General features: G+C 34.7%; 1 protein-coding gene across 1 annotated transcript in view; it reads right to left on the bottom strand.

Annotated features, from left to right (window-relative positions):
• The window catches only part of FAM227B (family with sequence similarity 227 member B), a 216,648-nt gene that overhangs the window by 154,147 nt on the left and 41,867 nt on the right, over positions 1-20,634 (bottom strand). The window contains exons 9-11 of the mRNA XM_062205873.1: positions 14,715-14,816; positions 13,017-13,143; positions 1,522-1,659 (exon numbers count right to left, since the gene is read on the bottom strand). Coding sequence (XP_062061857.1) covers positions 1,522-1,659; positions 13,017-13,143; positions 14,715-14,816 — 367 coding nt within the window. The remainder of the gene's footprint in view (positions 1-1,521; positions 1,660-13,016; positions 13,144-14,714; positions 14,817-20,634) is intronic.

Raw genomic sequence — 20,634 nt, forward strand, 5'->3', positions numbered from 1 at the left:
TCTAGGAAATATGAAGTATTCTTAATAATAAGAATACAAACACCCAAATAAATATAGTTGGGAGATTGGAAAAGAAAAAGCATTTGTTTTGTTTTTTTATAAAGCCTAAAAATTACAGATATATGTAGAAACATGCTACAGGCCAGATTTAATCTACAGGCTACAGTTGGCTGACCTCTGATACAGGAGATTGTGATAACACTATTAACTTTTTGAACTGAGATTCATAAAATGTACACTCTTTCCCAGTGTACATGGAATGTACACCAAGACAGACCATGTACTACACTATACAACAAGTCTGAAAACATTGCAAAAGATTGTGCAGAGCATTTTCTCAGGTTACTACAGTTTTTAAATTAGAAATGAGTAATTATAACTATCTAGAAAAGCACAGGTACTTAGAAATTAACAATAGCTTTCTGAATAACAGAGGTCAAAGTAAAATAAATTACAATGGGAAATTAGAAAACATCTTAGGTTAAATAATAAAACAACATATCTAAATTTGTAGAGTATGATTAAAATGATATGCAGAGAAATTTATGGTTTTAAAAGTTCTTATCTGAAAAAGCATAGAGAGAATGATAAATTGGCAAAATGTAAATAACTACTGGGAAAAGAATTGATGAGAATTCTTTAGGCTATTTTTATCACTTTCTTCAAGTTAACATTATAACATTATACAAAACAAAACAGATCATTCTTCAAAACTGCTTAATTTTGTCTTCAGTCAAATTATTCACATATGAAGGTGTTAAGTAAAAATAGATATGTAAAACTAGGTCAAGATATCGTACTACTTCTCTTGCCATTTCAAATTCTTAGAAAAGATCTCCAAAACAACAAATACATATACATGAACATCTAGAAAAACTACTAAGGGTGACATTAACAAACAATAAATTTCTAACAGTTACTGACAGATAGAAATCATTTAGGATTATATCTATGGGGATAAAAGTGGGGAAACCCACAGCTCAAAAATTAGTTATTTAAATTCACAGTGCACACATAGTAGGAACAGTGCTTAACTAATAAAATCATTTTCAAATCAGAACACCTTTCAGAATATTAGATTGAGTACATTAATCCTTCCTCTTCCCTGGAAAGATATTTCCATCTACACTAATGGTTTTTAACTTTGCTTGCACATTGAAATCATTAAAGGAGCTTCAAATAAATGATGAGTCTAGATTTTAATTTAATTTGCCAGAAAGGAGGCCTGACCATCAGACCTATGTTTGGCACTGGAGATACAGTATGACCAAAAAAAGAAAAAACCTTGCCTCATAAAGCTAATTAATGCAGAGTAACTGAGGATCTTGGTGCTGGTGCAGAAATATAAAATATATTCAAAAGTGAGGAAAGGAATTAAGCATGTATCACTACAACACTAATCTATAAGTCAAATCTTATTTCAAGGCCTTCAAAAATAAATTACTTGAAAATTCAGAATATTAATAACCTAATATGTTTGATTTTGAGTATTACAATAATAAGTTTAAAAAGTTTACTTACTGGATGACATAGTTTCTTGACTGCTTATGATCTTTTGCTTTATTGATTTTGTAGGTGCTTTCTTGCTACCATGTATGGTTGTTGAGGAAAGTTCTCTCAGTTTCCAATGGGTCCAAAAGCCTCTTTGAGGTTTTAAACCTTAATATAAAAAGAACATTTAGCCAAAGAAATTACAATTTTGAAAATAACTTTTAATTGGTCAAAGCATTTTATACTATTATACATTTCAACCTCAGGACAAAAATTTCTACTTGTTCTTTTCAAGTTGTGTAGGGTTCAAGACGTCCTTTAACCATTCTAAACATGTACATTTTCAACAATTAAAAAGAGAAAAGTAAAAATCATTTATATTCTTCATATATTTTTCCAGAGGTTTAATTAAAATATATTTTAAAGCGTTCATTAAAAGAAAAGCCACACACAAATATTAATTAATGTTATTATCACTGTTACTATGCATTGACATACTCAAAAATATTGCCAATATTTTCTCAGTTGAGAGTGGTAAGTGAGGATTATTTGATACATTAGTTTATCAAATTAGAATTTCATAAGTGTTTTTAGATAAATTATCACCTATTTAGCATGAATTCACTAGATAAACTATACAGAAGCCTTCAATTTGATTCTCTAGAATTCTTATTTGAAGATGGCTTATGTCTTGAAATATTTTATAGCAATAGAATATTTGAGATATAGTAAAGTTAACAGATCAGCTGACTGCCATTGAAAAGATGGTTTATTCTGGGAAGGGCCTTAGAACATAGTATATAAAAGCAAAAATAGATGCATAAGAGTATATCAAGCTAAGAAGCTTCTGCACAGCAAAAGAAATGATTAACAAAGTGAAAATACAACTAACAGTGTGTTTGGAAAATATTTGTAAATCATACATTTGATGAAGGATTTATATACAGAATATACAAAGAGCTCAAGAAACTCAACAACAACAAAACAATCCAGTTAATAAGTGAGCAGATGATATAAGTAGATATTTTTCAAAGAAAGACATAGGAATGGCCAGCAGACACATGAAAAAATGCTCAGAATCACTAGCAATAAGGGAAATGCTAATAAAAATCACAATGAAGTATATCAAACTCTAGTTAGAAAGCTATCATCCAAAAAATTTTTAAAAATCAATTCTCACAATATCATGGAGAAAAATATCCTAATACAATTTTGGTGGGATTAAAATTAGTGAAATCATTATAGAAATCAGTTCCAGATTTGTCAAGAAACTAAAAATGGACCTAGCATATGACCCAGACATCTCACTTCTGGGAACATATCCAAAGAAAATGAAATCAGTATATGAAGAAGATTCCTGCACTTCCATGTTTATAGCTGCCCAATTTACAATAGCAAAGATACGTTATCATCCTAGATATCCATCAACTGATGAATGGATAAAGAAAATATGGTATGTATACATGATTCAATATTACACAGCCATCAAAAAGAATAAAATTCTGACATTTGCAACAAAGTAGAACTGGAGATCATCATGGTAAGTTAAATAATCCAGGCACAGATAGACTAACAAGTGTTTTTTCTCATATGTGGAAATATCTATCTATCTCTATGTATGTATGTATATATATATATATATTCTCATATATATGAGAATATTTTAAAAATGGTTTATTTTTCAAAATACTCAAGAGAAGGAGCATTTTATACCACAGGAGACATATTAGGAAACACTGGGGTCAGTCAGGAGGAAGAGGATGAAACTATGGGCAAGAGCTTTTATAGGGTTTTCCTAGGAGAAATGAGCATGGTAAGATAAGCAAGCTTATAACCAGCTCATTTGAATAATTTCAGTGGACTCTAGGTCATAGGGGCTATTTCTACTTGTCTGTTATCTCATCTGGGATGATTATGGCAGGTGGTTAGTGGCTAGAGCTTGGAGAGCCTGGTAAAGGAAGTGTCGTTAGTTTTGGATTGGTTGGTTTATATTTGGGAAGCATGTTTACTGGCAAGTTGTTTACTATCTTTACTATTTTATTAATCCTAAGAAGAGCAGTCCTTCTAAAATCAGCAAGGCCCCAGATGTCAAGGTATCAAAATACAGAAAATGAACGACTAATACTATATATTCTAGTGTTGATAATACCCTAGTTTTAATAGTGTTAATAATACTCTCTTGTTGATCAACCATGCCATTTTACATATGAACCATACTTAGTCCTGATGTATAGATACATTTAAACACAGTGGTTCACTCAATGAACCACAACGGATACAAAATTTAATTTAACCTAGCTCCTGTCTGCTGTTGAGGTAGATATGAATTTAATATTCACTTAATATAAGTCAGTTGATCTTTTTTTCTTTCCCCAATTAACTACTAATATATAATTAATAATAATAATTAGTAATCCTAACATTAAATACAAATAAAAAATTGAGGGGCCAGTGCTGTGGTGTAGTGGGTAGAGCCACTACCTGCAGTGCTGGCATCCCACATGAGTGCCGGTTCGAGTCCCAGCTGCTTCACTTCCAATCCAGCTCACTGCTAATGTGCCTGAGAAAGCAGTGGAAGATGGCCCAAGTCCTTTGGCCCCTGCCTGACTCCTGGCTTCTGATCTGCAGCACTCCAGCTGTAACAGCCATCTGGGGAGTGAACCAGTCAATGGAATACCTCTCCCTCTGCCTCTTACTCTACATCTGCCTCCCTGGAACTTTGCCTTTCAAATAAAAATAAATAAATCTTTTTAAAAAATTGATCACTTAAGATGGATTGCTTCAAAGAATGACCTTAAAATAGGAAGATAATACTTAAGTGAAGTATCTTCTTATCTTTAGCTTTGATAAGTTTTAAATATTAAACTTCAGTAAGATCTATTCAAATATTTCCTAGAAAATTTTTACCAGACAGGGTTTAGAAATAAATGGCATCAGAAATAAAAAGAGTTGATTTTCCAAATAATTTTGCAATTACTAGGTAGCTTGCATACACAGGAACTTAAGTTTCTTTTTTTATTTCAGAAAATATTTTCAAGCATATAGAGTTATATTTCAAAATCCAAATAGTTCCTCACACATCTCCACATCAACAACTTTTTTGGTATTCATATCTTACCAGAAACAGGACTATGTTGCTACTTCTTGATGTTTTAATTTTAGGCATTATCTATTAACTTCCAATGAGGGGAGATAATTACTTAATAGTCTTTAATTTTCCCATCCTCAAATTACCACATATAATTCATTTTCCAACCTTTACATAATACCCAAAATGTTACATTTTTCATTGGATGAATAAAAACATTTACATTATTATAACTATATAAAATTTTATTTGCAACTGAGTCACATGGTTTACTATAATTACTCTGTTGGGAAAATTTTTTTCTCTGAAGCTAATAACTGATATTTTTGTTTACTTATTTTCTATGTACTCATAAATAACTTAGTTCCCAACCACCCCTTTACTATGAAAATTGTTTCTAAATACACTCAGATGTCAGAATTTTTAAAATATTCTTCCACTGTCTTTTAGCTTTTTAAAAAGATTTAAATTATAAAAGTTCCATGCATTTCATAAATACAGATTGAGAAACAGTGATGATTCCCACCCCTCTTTCCTCCTGCCTTCACCCCAACCCTTCTTCCTCCTCCCTCTCCTATTCCCACTCTTAATTTTTAGAAGAATCTATTTTCAGTTTACTTAATGATTGTAAGGTGTCTTTTTGCATTAAGAGTAGCTGATAAGAGGGATGATACCATGTTTCTTGTGCTGTCTGTTCTCTAGAAGCTTGTAACATGTTCTGTCTAAGGATTATGAGAATTTAAAATAATGCACACATCATTTTAATCCCTTGTCCTAAACACTAGATAATACCCTTCAAACTGGAAACAAAACTCTTCTCAGAAGTTATAAATTTTTGAAGTACTTTTTTGATTATTTCTGTCCATACCTTTTCTGTTTTCTCTTTTTGGAGACTGAAAAAAATGAAATGGCTGAAGGATCAGTTTCTGTTTGGGATGGGTGCCTAGACCACTGATCTTCAATTTATATATCTTTAAGCAATTGCATTAAGGACCACAAAATACTCTAAGAATTATTTTAATTGCTATTATATATATATGTATATATATATAAATTTATACACAGTACTTTTTTCTTAGTTCAAAACCATTTTTTTTATAATTTCCATTATGATTTATTCTTTGATCATTGAGTTATTTAGGCACTTTTTATTTTTCACACACATGAAACAATTCTCTCTACATTTCTGGATCATAGTTCCTAACTTATGTAATTGCATTCAATGAATCAACATGCTTTGTGTGATTTAAACTCTTTGAAAGTTGCAACATTTGATTTTGGGCAAAATATATGGAGAATTTTATGAACATTTTGTGTTTGAAAGTATGTGTATAGTTCAATTGCAGTATTCTATATGTAAATTTGGTTTCACCCTTTTTAAAATTTTTTTTAACTTTTATTTAATGAATATAAATTTCCAATGTACAGCTTATGGATTACAATGGCTTCCCCCTCCCATTACTTCCCTCCCACCCACAACCCTCCCCTCTCCCACTCCCTCTCCCCTTCCATTCACATCAAGATTCATTTTCAATTCTCTTTATATACAGAAGATCAATTTAGTATATATTAAGTAAAGATTTCAACAGTTTGCACTCACAGAGAAACACAAAGTGAAACATACTGTTTGAGTACTAGTTATAGCATTAAATCACAATGTACAGCACATTAAGGACAGAGATCCCACATGAGGAGCAAGTGCACAGTGACTCCTGTTGTTGACCCAACAAATTGACACTCTTGTTTATGGTGCCAGTAACCACCCTAGGCTCTCGTCATGAGTTGCCAAGGCTATGGAAGCCTTCCAAGTTTGCCGACTCTAATCATATTTAGACAAGGTCATATAAGACAGGGTGAGGATAGTAACCAATGATCCTAAGAGTGGCATTTACCAGGTCTGAACAATTATACAGCAATAAGTGCGGAAGAGGACCATCAGTACACACAGGTTGGGAGTAGAGCCATTGGAGGTAGAGTAGAGGTTATGATTACAAAGGAATGAGGCCCAAGTGCGCTAGACAGGGTCTAGAACAAAGGAGTCATTATTAGAGGAGCTAAGAAAGGTGCTGTCTAAGCTACAATTAAGTTTTCTGATTGAGAGGCAAATAGAACCTGACAGAAAGGGCTTGATAATAATCTGGTGGGCTTTAGGCCTTGTAAGTTAAGAGGCCCAGACCTATCTATCTCTTCACATAGCGTACATCCTAAGGGAGGTGTGAACCTCCTAGGGGAAGGCACTCTGTTGACTTTCATTACTTGGCTGGCCTGGGAGGAGAGCTGGCCAGGTAAAGGCAGGTGGCATCTCTAACAAGAAATTTACAGTTCTGCCTGCAATGTTGCTGACCCTACTTGGCCGTCCCCTCAGCTGCAGTGGTCACTTTGGAAGCTGGGCTGAGTGAAGGGCTTTTCAGCTTAGAGCCAATAAGATCTGTGGCTCTGACCTGGGCATCCTTCGACTCCAGGGCAGGTCCATTTGCAGTGATCCAACTCTTGGCAGAGCTGCCAGGGCTCTTCACAAGCTGACTTCTGCTGAAGCCCAGGCTTTCCACACTGAAAGCCACTGCAGTGGACTGGCCTGTTGGGTCTCCTTGAGGGCAGATCACTGTACAGATCAGCGATTAATAAATAGGCCTGCCACCCATTGCTTCTGATGCCGAGCATTCTTTTCCTCCTGGTTTGTGTTAAAGCAGACCAGAGGATGCAAGTCAAGGGAGTGCCCAAGTCCCATCTCTAATCTTTGGTGGCCTGAACTACAAGTCTATAGTCACAGGCATGTTCTGTAGTAGTTTTTCAAAGGTAGACAATGCCCATGAGGAAAATTATATTCTCACTTTAAAACTTTCTTTCCCTTTGGTCTGAAAGGGAGGTTTTTTCTACTTACTGTATACTTTGCTGATGGCGAAGTAAATCTAGCTACGAGATTATTATTTAAGTTCTTATTTTGGCTATGCTATTACAGAAAAATGTTAGCCATCTCTTTTATAAGGTCTAAAGGTTAAATTGTGCATCCTACAGATTCCTTCATAATAGAATTAGTTTCCTACCTTGAAGAGAATAGAGAAATGAAAGAACAAGTTGGGTTTAGAATAGAGAAATGAGGGAGCAAGTCCTAGATCGCTTGCTGACAATAGCAATATCACATGAATACTTAGCAAACAGTTTCAACCATTAGATAACAACTTAAGAAAACATTTACCAGAAGGTCCAATGCCTTCTATAAATTTTAAGAATCATGTATTTGGAAACACCTCTTAAATATCTAACATGGTGTAGTTTGTTTAACCAGTAAACTTAAGCACAACCATATAAAATGTTTTTAGTTTCTTTCTACCAAAAAGTATAAAACATATGATGCAGAGATTCAGGTCACACGAATTAAAATGTATCTTTGATTAATTTTAGCAGCTTAAATGTATGGACAATCTTATCTATAAGCCAATTAAAATAAAATTCTTAATAAAATTTTCCCATGTGGACATACAATATGTACACACATATAACATAACATAATAGACCAATATAGCAATTTTAATAATAGCTTTTAAAATCTTTAACTCTTTTTGCAGATGGCCAATTGATTTGAATTGCTTTTTGGTTTTAGTCACTTCAGTTAACCATACTTTCTCTCAGTTGGTACTGTTAATACATTATTGGCTTCATCTGTTTACAGAGCCATCCCAAAGTACTGAATACAATAGAAGTGGCTGGAAAAAGCCCATGGGAACCTATAGGAGGACAGCTAAACACAGAACCAACAACACTTTAGTTTTATGAGCTGCAAATCATATATAACTGTGTATGACAAAAGACTTTAAGTTGCCATGTTTAAAATTATAAACTCATCAACCAACAAGAGACACTTGCTTACTTCACAGTATTTTTGAAAGCACCTGCAGGATTTTACAAGTATTTAACCCTTTAGGCCTCTGGGGCTTTCTCATTAAGATAACTATCATGTCTAGTAACACAAGATCATTAGACTTTTTAATTCTCAAACATTTGTATTAATAGCATTTTCCATTATAGGAACTTAAAATTTAGTACCACGTCACATCTTGACTGTACTTCTAATATAATCCAAATAGCCTGATTAGTTGGTGTCTCTATAAGATGAGAGACATAGGTCCTTCGATTTTTTCAGTTGGGACCAAACTGGAAAAACCAAAGTCCAGGATTTACTGGAAATTTTAGAGTCCAGATTGTTTGAATCTTTGATTTTTTGAATGCCTGTCAAGAATGCCAAGAAGGCTCAAAATCCAAAATATCTGGTTGAAATAAGATTCCATAAAATCATGACATAACATAGACCAAATTTGATCATTGTTACAAGGTGATTATTCAAATCTTTGAAAGTAAGCACATATTTAAATAACCCATAGCTCTTAATAAAAATTCAGCTGTTTTTGAACAATTAGAATTTAACAGACATCAAGAGAACATATTTGATTACTTTAACACATTGCTTTAACAGAGAATCAGATTTTAATTCTATGTCAAAAAGAAATTGAGCTTCCTGTGATCTTTTGCTGTGAGGTTTCCTTCCTTTACCTTCTTTCATATTGATGACCATGTTTCTGTGTTTCTGTGTGTAACACATCTTTAAGCATCTTTTGCAGGGCAGGATGAGTGGCAACAAATTCTTTTAATTTCTGTTTGCTGTGAAAGGTCTTTATTTCACCTTCATTCAGAAATGAGAGCTTTGCAGGATATAATATTCTGGGATGGCAATTTTTCTCTCTTAGTACCTGGGCTATGTCTCACCATTCCCTTCTAGCTTGTAGGGTTTCTGATGAGAAGTCTGCTGCGAGTCTAATTGGAGATTCTCTGAGAGTAATCTGACATTTCTCTCTTGCACATTTTAGAATCTTTTCTTTATGTTTCACTGTGGTGAGCTGGATTACAACATGTCGTGGTGAGGATCTCTTTTGGTCATGTTTATTAGGGGTTCTATAAGCTTCCTGTACTAAGGTGTCTCTGTCCTTCTCCAAACCTGGGACATTTTCTGCTAGTATCTCACTAAAAAGGCCTTCTAATCCTTTCTCCCTCTCCATGCCTTCAGGAACTCCTAGAACCTGAATGTTAGGTTTTTTAATAGTATCCTGTAGATTCCCGACAATATTTTTTATATTTCTAATTTCCTCTTCTTTTCTTTGGTTTGCCTGTTTCCTTTCCTGTTCTCTGTCTTCTTTTATTTTTTTATTTTTTTATTTTTTTTTATTTTTGACAGGCAGAGTGGACAGTGAGAGACAGAGACAGAGAGAAAGGTCTTCCTTTTGCCGTTGGTTCACCCTCCAATGGCCGCCGCGGTAGCGCGCTGCGGCCGGCGCACCGCGCTGATCCGATGGCAGGAGCCAGGTGTTTATCCTGGTCTCCCATGGGGTGCAGGGCCCAAGGGCTTGGGCCATCCTCCACTGCACTCCCTGGCCACAGCAGAGAGCTGGCCTGGAAGAGGGGCAACCTGGACAGGATCTGGTGCCCCGACCGGGACTAGAACCCGGTGTGCCGGCGCCGCTAGGTGGAGGATTAGCCTATTGAGCCGCGGCGCCGGCCGTTCTCTGTCTTCTAAGTCCGATATTCTCTCTTCTGCTTTGCCTATTCTGTTTTTAAGGCTCTCTAATGTGTTTGTCAATTGATCTATTGAATTCTTCATTTCATTATGATTTCTCGTTTCTATTATCAGAAGTCGAGAACATATGGCCCACTGGTTCTATGAGGCCTTTAAAATCATTTGATAAATCATTAGGCAACCACAGAGAGAACTCAAACTTCAATAAATCAATACATCTATAACAGGCTAATTTTTAAGTTAATAAAGTTGTTTGGCCTGTGATAAGATTATAAATATCCAGCAACACACGGCAGGAAAAAACTTCTTTTCACCACCTATTACATGTTCAGAGTCTTTTACTTTTGCAAGGATAAAGGCGTTTCTTGCCAGTAGGTCTTCTGAGACAAAGGGAGCTCAAAGTGACATGGCAGCAGCCATACATTAAAATTCATTGAACTCCTACATTCTTCCCTATAGAAGCATTCCTACATTGGGATTGAGAACATCTAGGCCACATAATAAAATTCTGGAGAACAAAAAACCAAAAATGCCATGTGTGAGTGATGATGATAAGCCGATACTCCTTCATGAATTCTTATTTCATGGACCAATTCCTTCTACATAATAACCTGTCAGTACCTTGAAAATCCACTAATTTCAAAGATGTAGAGTGACCCACATGATGATGCCCCCTTTCAGTCTCACAGAACCACACCATCTGAATTCATGTTGATGCTCTATCAGGATGACAAATTCTGGGTGATGGCATATATGATAGAAAAAGTAGATGTCATTATTTAATCACATACCTCATGTTATTTGAAGTAAAATGAGATTTATATTCATAGGAAATTGTATACATAACCTCATTGTATTTATAATCTCATGTCTGGAAATCAAAACTCAGTGATTCTTCGTGTAATAGTGATGACTGATGACCCGCTCGCCGTAGTGCTGATTGCCGCTGTCGCTCACGACTCCTGGCTGCTGTTACTGCTGGCTGTGCTTCAACCTATTTCACCCTTTTTAACCATGTTGTGTAAATCCTTTATGTTTTATTTGGTTTTTATTTGTGTTTTGCTTGTTTATTCTATCAATTACTATGACAGTTGTCTATTTATTCCTGAATTAGTATAGTCATGCCAATAATTTGAAATTTTACTTTTAGATTCACATACATTCTTTGGTAAATTTCCTGTTCAAATGTTTTGCCTATTTTAAAGTTGAGAAGTTTGATTTTTTTCACTGAATTTTGAGTTCTTCATATATCCAGATAAAATGTTTTATCATAGATGATAAGTCAGTTTCTTTAAGGTTGTGGTTTGTCTTTTCATTTTATTAACAATGTCTTCCGAGTAGCGCAAGAACTTAATTTTGATGAAGTAAAATCTATCAAGACTTCTCTTTTTCATGTTTTATTTAAGAATCTATGCTTAACATAAACTGACACAAACTGTTTTTCTATGCTTTCTTCTAGAAGTTTTACAGTTTTAGATTTTACACTTAGATACATAATCCATTTCAGTTAATTTTTGCATAGTGTAAAGTTTAAATAATTGCTTATACTTAAACATATGATAATCAGTTATTCAGACAATTTTTTAAAAAGTATTTTTTCCATTTTGAAAAATCTCAGACATTAACTCCTCAAATATTTTTTCTATCCACTCTTTTCTCTCTTCTCTAGAGATTTTCAATTATACTTTTAGATGTTTTGTGTGTATTTTAAATTCTTTTTCATTTTGGGTTATTTCTACTCATCTATCATCAAATTAGTAGATTCTTTCTTTGGCTGTGCCAAGTCTTCATTATAAATACCTCAAAGCTGTTCTTCATCTCTGTTAATGTGTTTTCCATTTCAAATATTTGTATTTGATTCTTAAAGTTTACATCTCTGCTGACATAACATCTGATCATGCATGTTACCTACCTTTTCTACCAGAGCCTTTAACATATTTTTTTTTGACATGAAGAGTTAGTGAGAGAGAGAAAGACAGAGAGAAAGGTCTTCCTTTTCCATGGGTTCACCCCCCAAATGGCCGCCACGGCTGGCATGCTGCACCAATCCGAAGCCAAAAGCCAGGTGCTCCCTCCTGGTCTCCCATGCGGGTACAGGGCCCAAGCACCTGGGCCATCCTCCACTGCACTCCTGGGCCACAGCAGAGAGCTGGACTGGAAGAGGAGCAACTGGGACAGAATCTGGCACCCCAACTGGGACTAGAACCCGGGGTGCCAGAGCTGTAGGCAGAGGATTAGCCAAGTGAGCTGCAGCACCGGCCAGAGCATTTAACATATTAATCATAGGTTATTCAGATTTCTTCACTGATATTTCACTGAGTCTTTTCTGAAACTTGTCTGTTGATGGCTTCATCTCTTCTATTATTTCTTTTTTTTTTGGTATGTTTTATACCTTTTGTTGAAAGTCAGATATATTGTGTAGCATCGTAAAGATGAAGTGAATAATTTTTATACCTGGAAATAAATTGTATTGATTCTTTTTGCTTGATGCTTAGTAAAAGCACTTGTGTTCATCTAGTAAGGAATTGAACAGTGTTTGGTTTTTGTTGTTGCTACGATTAACTTTGCTAATCCACAGGCATTAAATTCTTCTTAGGATGTTGTGATTTCATTTCTGTGGCAATTCATTTGTCTACAGTAATAACACTGCTTAGAAAATTATTTGGGTTCTGAAGTTAATAACCCATTAAATTTTGTATAACAAACTTACTGGACAAAATATAATATCATCATTATTTTAAAGGAGGCAGTAATATGGCATGTTTTATGAGATCAAGAACCACCTTTTTTGATTGAAGTAAACAAAATACTGAAACACCAAAGTTTTAGGAAAAAAATAAGAATCAATATTCAAAATGCATATATTCATACCTGACATCCAAAGAAATATGTTATTTCCTATATCTTCTTTAAATTCATCATTAAAGATCTCACTAGATTCTGGGAATGCTTCCTGGAATGTTACATAGATAGCTTGTGTCAAACAATCAGGATATATCTATCAAAAAAGAATCATATTAGATTAATTTTAGATTTTATGTTAGATTTTATGTGTCCTATTACCAAAGATATTGTTTAGTTTCTGAAATATATTTTTTTTCCTACAGCTTGCTTTTGGCCATGTTATTACTTTTCATTCCTGCACCTTGCACCGTACACAAAAATCCACTCAAAATGGACAAGGACCTAAATCTATGACTGATATCATGAAATTACTAGAGAAGAATGGAGAAAATCTAAGACAGTGGCATAGGCAAAGACTTCTTGGAAAAGACCCAAGAAGCACAGGCGATCAAAGCCAAAATTGACAAATGGAATTCCCTCAAATTGAGAAGCTTCTGCTGCAAAAGTGACACTCAGCAAAGTGAAGAGACAACCAACAGAATGGGAGAAAATATTTGAAACTATGCAACTGATAAAGGATTAATATCCAGAATCTATAGAGCAAATTAGTAAATACATCAAAACTACAAAAAAGATTAGCTTAAAGAATGTAGTAAAAACAGAACTTCTAATTTGTAGACAATTTAATTATAAATTTTCTAACCATTAAACCACCTCCTGGAAGTAAGAAAAAAACTTCAATATTAACAGAGGAAAATTCCAACTTCTCTTTCACAATACCACTGTTCCACAAAACAATTTAAAATCATGGGTCTAACAAACCTTTAATTTGATGTATAACCCAGTTATGGACCTGAGAGGTTGTGTGGCTTACCAAGACTACTCAGGCAATTAGTAGCAAATTCTGGACATGAAACCATGTCTCTTTATTCTAAATCTACTTATTGGTTTCTCTCTACTATACTTTATATATGTGTTCATAAGATAGGTTAAGATTGAATGTAAATATTTGGGAAATTTGTGAGTGTATATTTATTTTCATTGTGAATGACACTTTTTATCTTATGTCTGTCTTACCCTGAAAATCCAAAATCCAAAATACTTATGTATTTCTGATTTACTGATTGCCAAAGCAGCATATTTGAATATGGGTTGTGTTTTGAAATGCTAGAGTTTAAATTTATCAATATTCAATGAAATCTCTATTTTCTTAATTTCACATTACTGAAGAACATTATTTTAATCAACCTATCCCCTAGATGGTATAACAACAAAAAAGCAAAGCAAACATTGATTCATAATTGTATGCTTTGTATAAATACATGTTTGATCCTTAAATGTAACATAAACTTGTCCAGTCCTCTTAAACAGATATATTATGAGTTTAAAATAAGAAAAAATGATAATTTTCTAGTAAATAGTAAAAAGCACCAGAACACCTATGTATATATATTATGAGTCAATATGTTTTAAATTATCGCTTTTCAAACACAGTATTGATACCACTGAAGACATTCTGAAGACTTTGAGGCAAGACTTGTATTTGGGATAGAAATGTGGTAACAGTGTAACTTTAAAATATTATCATCACACATTCCACACTAAGCCAATTTTAGTTTCAAAAGTAACAGAATATATTCTCACATATATTTAAATGAAGTAGCTAGTTTTTCTATTTAATTCACTCTAAAAATAATTAGTATAACTGTTAATCTCTACTGTTACCTGAAAGAAAGTATCCTTTCGACTTAGAGGTATGCTCACGAAAAGTATCACATAACTTTCTGAAATTCTATTAAATAAGTAATCTTGATTTTCTCCGTCAGGCTTAAGATATAAAACATGCATGAAATTATAGTCAGTATTACAGTTTAAAATTGGAATTTGTGTAAAATCAGTGACTTTATTTCCTCTTAAAGGGCAGATCAATTGGTATAGTGGAAGGAGTATAGGTTTTGGTATCATGCAGACCTGACTTTGAATACTGGTTCTATTATTCATTAGTTATATTACCCTTTCAGTTAATTAAGTCCCATTTTCCTCATCTGTCAAACATAGACAATATCCACACATCAAAGGCATGAAGTAAAATTAAATAAAGATAGAGATCATGTTTTACATAGCTGTGTATTTGAAATCCTTAGATCAGTTCCTTGGACACAGAAATCACACAAACATTTGAGGTTGAAGGTTCTTTCACAGGTGTTATGTAGAAAGCAACCAATGAATTAGCTACCTTCCATTGTTCAGTAACAATTTTTACTCTTTCATTATTAGTAACTCAGTGTGAAATTAAAGCAATTACTCAGATAGATGAGCAAGCCAGAACTAGTAAGATTGTACATAATACTAAAACTGAAAATAATTATGTAAGAAGAAAGGACCCTATATATACACACACACACACACACACACATATATATATATATATATATATAATATTTAAGCAAAGTCCCAATGTAGCACTCTGAATCACTGCATTAATATGCAATGAAGGATGAATTAGAGTCCAAATCCACAAATCCATAAATTAAGAAGTTCAAATTTTTTATGAGGTTAGTTATACAAACAGAAACTGGAATTGACAACTTTTGGTAACAAAAGCAAAAGATTATAACATTTTATAGTAGTATCTATGAAATTAGCAAATCAAAAAACGGATTTTTAGATACATAGGATCTTACACCTAAAATTAAGTCAGATACTACTTAGCTTGTCTCTGTACTTCAATGGATGCACTGATGCTCAGAAAATTTAAGGAATTATTAAAGGGGCCAGCACTGTAGTGTAGTGAGTGAAGCTGCTGCCTGCAGTGCCAGCATCCCAATGGGCACCAGTTCGAGTCCTGGCTGATCCACTTCCTACCCAGCTCTCTGCTATGGCCTGGGAAAGCAGTAGAAGATGGCCTAAGTCCCTGGGCCCCTGCACTCACATGGGAGACCTACAAGAAACTCCAGGATTCTGACTTCAGATTAGCCCAGCTCTGGCCACTGTGGTCATTTGGGGGATGAACCAGCCGATGAAGACTTTTCTTTCTTCCTCTCTCTCCCTCTCTCTCTCATTTGCTCTTTCTCTCTCTCTCTGCCTCTCTGTAATGCTATCTTTCAAATAAATAAATAAATCTTTACAAAAGAATTATTCAAAATTATCTAGCTAACTAGGCAAAAGCCACACTAGAATCAAGGTCTCCTACCTCCCAATCAAATCTCATACTTGTTTAATAACTTTATGGAAGGAGGTAATAGCAAAAATAATGATGATGTTAATAGAAGTTCATGGTCACTTAGGTAACAGTGATTCTGTGAGAATTAAATAAAATTCTATATATGACTTACTCAAGAAAGCATGTTTCAAGTACACAATCTACACTTAACATGTATGAAGAAGAAAAACAAAGTTACAAGATGTAAACTTCCAAAATATGTCTTTGATTAATGTAATTCGACCTAGTGTCCAGATCATAGATGAGTATACCTTAAATGAAGTGATGAATTAGCAAAACATAGGATTGTAAATGTTTTATGTATGCTTCATAAAAAAAATGTAACTTGCAGCTATAGAGAATATGAATTACTAATTAGGTCAAGCTATTTAATACACTTGTATGTTAAATTATTATTGAATTCCAGCAATAAGTCTCATTGGATATGGTTTATAATCCTTTCTGGATTTGCTTTGTTAATATTTTTTTTTAGATTTTTGCATCAATATTCATCATAAGAGGTTTTGTTTTTCTTGTAGTGTCTTTTCTTTTAGTATCAAATAATACTAACTCCTCCTATTTAATTTTGTGGAAGATTCTGAAAAGGATTAGTGTTCATTCTTCTAAAATTATTGGTAGAATTCTTTGTTGGGATGTTTTTGATTACTGATTCAAAATCTTTAATAGTTACAGTGTATTTTGATTACTGATTTGTGATTCAACCTTGTCAGGTAGCATACTTCCAGGAATTTGTCCATTTCATCTATATGACATAATTTGTTCACATAGTACTCTCTTAGAATCCTTTTGATTTCTGCAAAATTGACAGTACTATATTTTTAATTTTATTATTTGAGTCCTCTATTTCTCTTGGTCATTCTAACTAGGGCATCGTTTTTTTGTTGATCTACTTGAATTGTTGGTTTTATTGACTTTTTTCTATTTTTTATTCTTTTTTTTCACATGTCTATACTCTAATATTTATTATTTCCATTCTTCTGTTGATTTAGGATTTTATTTTGTCTTTTTTATTTCCTTAATGTATAAAGTTAAGTGGCTTACTTGAAGTCTTTCTTTTTCTAAAGTTATTTTCATTTTATATCATCAAATCATAACCGTTTATACTTATGGGATATAGTGTAATGTTTTGGTATATTTATATAATGTGTAATGATTAAACAAAGCTCATTAATCTATTCAGCATCTCACCTAATTTTTGAGAAGAGACATTTGAAACTAAATCTCAGTAATTTTGAAGTATACAATCTTTTTTTATTTTTTTGACATGCAGAGTTAGACAGTGAGAGAGAGAGAGACAGAGAAAAAGGTCTTCCTTCCGTTGGTTCATCCCCTAAATGGCTGCCATGGCTGGCGATGCACTGATCCGAAGCCAGGAGCCAGGTGCTTCCTCTTGGTCTCCCACGTGGGTGCAGGACCCAAGGACTTGGGCCAACCTCCACTGCTTTCCTGGGCCACAGCAAAGAGCTGGACTGGAAGAGGTGCAACTGGGAAAGAATCCAGCGCCCCAACCGGGACTAGAACCCGGAGTACCAGTGTTGCAGGCAGAGAATTAGCCTAGTGAGCTGCGGTGCCGGCCAAAGTATACAACCTTGTATTATTACCTCTAGTGAACCTGTGGTACAACAGATCTCAAAAACTTATTTCCTCTATTTAACCACATCATGTTAACATCTCCCCACTCCCTGCTCCCAACCTAGGTTTCTAGTTACCACCAGTCTGCTCTCAATTGTACGAGTTCATTTTTTTAAGATTCATATATAGTGTGTTCATGAGATATTTGTCTTTCTGTGTCTAGATTATTTCAGTTAGCATAATGTCCTCCAGGTTCACCACACTGCAATAAATAACAAGATTTTCTGTTTTTTATAGGGCTTGAATAATATTTCTTTGGGTAGACAGGTATATACAACATTTTCTTCACCCATTCATCCATCAGTGGGTACTTAGTTTTATTCCACATTTTGGCTATTATGAATAATGCTACAACAGACATGGACATGCAGGTATCTCTTCAACATACTGACTTCAATTCCTTTAGAAATATACCCAGAAAGTGAAATTCTGGGTCACAGAGTACTTCTATGTTTAGTTCTTTGAGGAGATTCCATACTATTTTCCATATTGATTGTAGTAATAATTCTCATCAACAATATACAAAAATTCCCTTTTCTTACATTCTCACCAACACTTGTTATCTTTCATCCTTTTGATGATAGCCATTCTAACACACTGTGGCTTTAATGTTTTGGCATTTTTGCAGAAAACTTCTGGCCATTTGGGAGACTTTTGAGAAACATCTGTCAGGTCTTTTCCCCATTTAAAAACAAGTATTTGATGTTAACAAATAATATTTGTATAAATTTACAGACTACAATATGATTCTTTGGATTTATGTATATACACTGTAGATGGATTCAGTCAAACTAATTAACATGTCCATTAACTTTTTTATGGTGAGAATATTTAAACAACATTCTTACATGAATTTTGAAATACACATTATTCACACACACACACAAACACACACACTCATCTTCAAAAGAACATTTCAGAGGGAGTTCCAAGATGATGGAATAGCGACAGGATGGTCTGAACCTGCAGGGCAAAATTAGTATTTAAAAAGGGGTGAAACTACTTGCCTAAGAAAAAGCTGTGGGAAATTAATGGTAGGAAACCCAGTGAAAATAATAGAGAAGGCCCAGGTCTATGCTGAAAGAGCGGATATGAATAAAAAAAAAGGGGGGGAGGCTTGAACCCCGGGAGGAGAATGCTGGCCCCAGCAGACCAGGTGAGAGGGGAATCTGCAGGCCCAAGCACTGAGAATAGCAGCAGGAGGGAGAGCTTGACAAACTGATTTTAAAGTTCCATGCAACCCCTTTTGGACAGCAGAGGCAGAAAGAGAAAACAAACAAACAAGGAGGTGGTGCACTTCTCTCCCCTTCCTCCCCCCTCCCTCTACCCTGCTATAGCAGAGACCTGCAGCCAGCAGGGCGAAGACATTTTGTTAGTTTGTTTCTTTTTTTATGCAGGCAGGTGTCTGCCACCCCTACCTCCCATGTATGTGCCCAGCAATAGTGGGGGCACCTCACCCCCTACCCAAACAATGAGGGCCATAACAATTCAGAAGAATTCCTTCCCCCTTCATGCAAACGGTAAAGGGAAGCCCCACCTACATTGAGAAGCCTACAACCACTGAGAAGTGAGCTGGGCTCCAGTGGGCAGGGGCTCTGCATGCCTGCCCGCAACCCACAGATTTAACCAAAGAAAAAAAGCCCACCCTGGGTCCTGAGTCTGAGACAAAGTATGGCTAGACTCTGGGCAACCACAGAGAACTTCCTCACATGCCCCAGTTAATTGGTTACCTATTGCAGCTCATAACAGAGGGAACTATTCACACAGGAAAGACTCTGTAGATCAAAGGTACAGTTCATTAGGTAGTCCAATGAGTGGTGAACATACCAGGGACTAACACGGGGGTGTCACACAGCTGTAAGAAGGATGGGTCACACCAACAGAGGTGACCACCCTCCTTCATCCAGATAGCCAGAGGAAAGCTACCAAGCCCCACAGGAGCCTTATCTTGGGTACTTGCTCCACCCTGGAATACTGAACAGAGCACCCAGACAACATCTAGCACACATATCTAAGCATTCACTGAAAGTACAGACATCCCACTAAGCCACAGAGACACAAATCAAAGATAAAAGTCACCAAACAATTAAAAAAACTACACAAATGCCAAAAAAAGGAAGAAACTTAAATAAGAAAATAAGAATAAGGAAGAAAATAAGAGCCCCCTAAAGGAACACTACAACACTTCAATAGTATAAGGTGAAGACGAAGAGATTGAAAATATGCCAGAAATAGAATTAAGAAAACTAATCATCAGATTACTTAAAGCAATCAGAAGCAAATTCATGAAACAAAATGGAAATTTTTCTCATGAAATTGAGATACTAAAGAGAAATCAGAATGAAATACTAGCAATGAAAAATTTAATAGATACATCTCACTAACAGCAATACTCACAGACTGAAAGTGAAAGGATGGACAAAGATAATCCATGCTAACAGAAACCAAAAAAGCACTGGTGTAGTCATACTAGTATCAGACAAAATAGACTTGAACACAAAAACTATTAAAAGAGATGAAGAAAGAAACTATATAATGATTAAAAGATGAATTCAACAGGAATATATGACTATTACAAATGTATATACACCTAATTACAGGGCATCTGGATATTTAAAAGAAATGTTAATGGATTTAAAAGGAGACATAGACTCAAATACAACAGTAATGAGGGACTTCAATAGCCCACTCTCAGCAATAGACAGATCAACCAGACAGAAAATCAGCAAGGAAATAGTTAATCAATACTATAGACACTATATGGACACTAACAGATATCTACAGAGCTTT

The sequence above is a fragment of the Lepus europaeus genome, chromosome 11 (assembly GCF_033115175.1).
Source record: "Lepus europaeus isolate LE1 chromosome 11, mLepTim1.pri, whole genome shotgun sequence".
Taxonomy (NCBI): domain Eukaryota; kingdom Metazoa; phylum Chordata; class Mammalia; order Lagomorpha; family Leporidae; genus Lepus; species Lepus europaeus.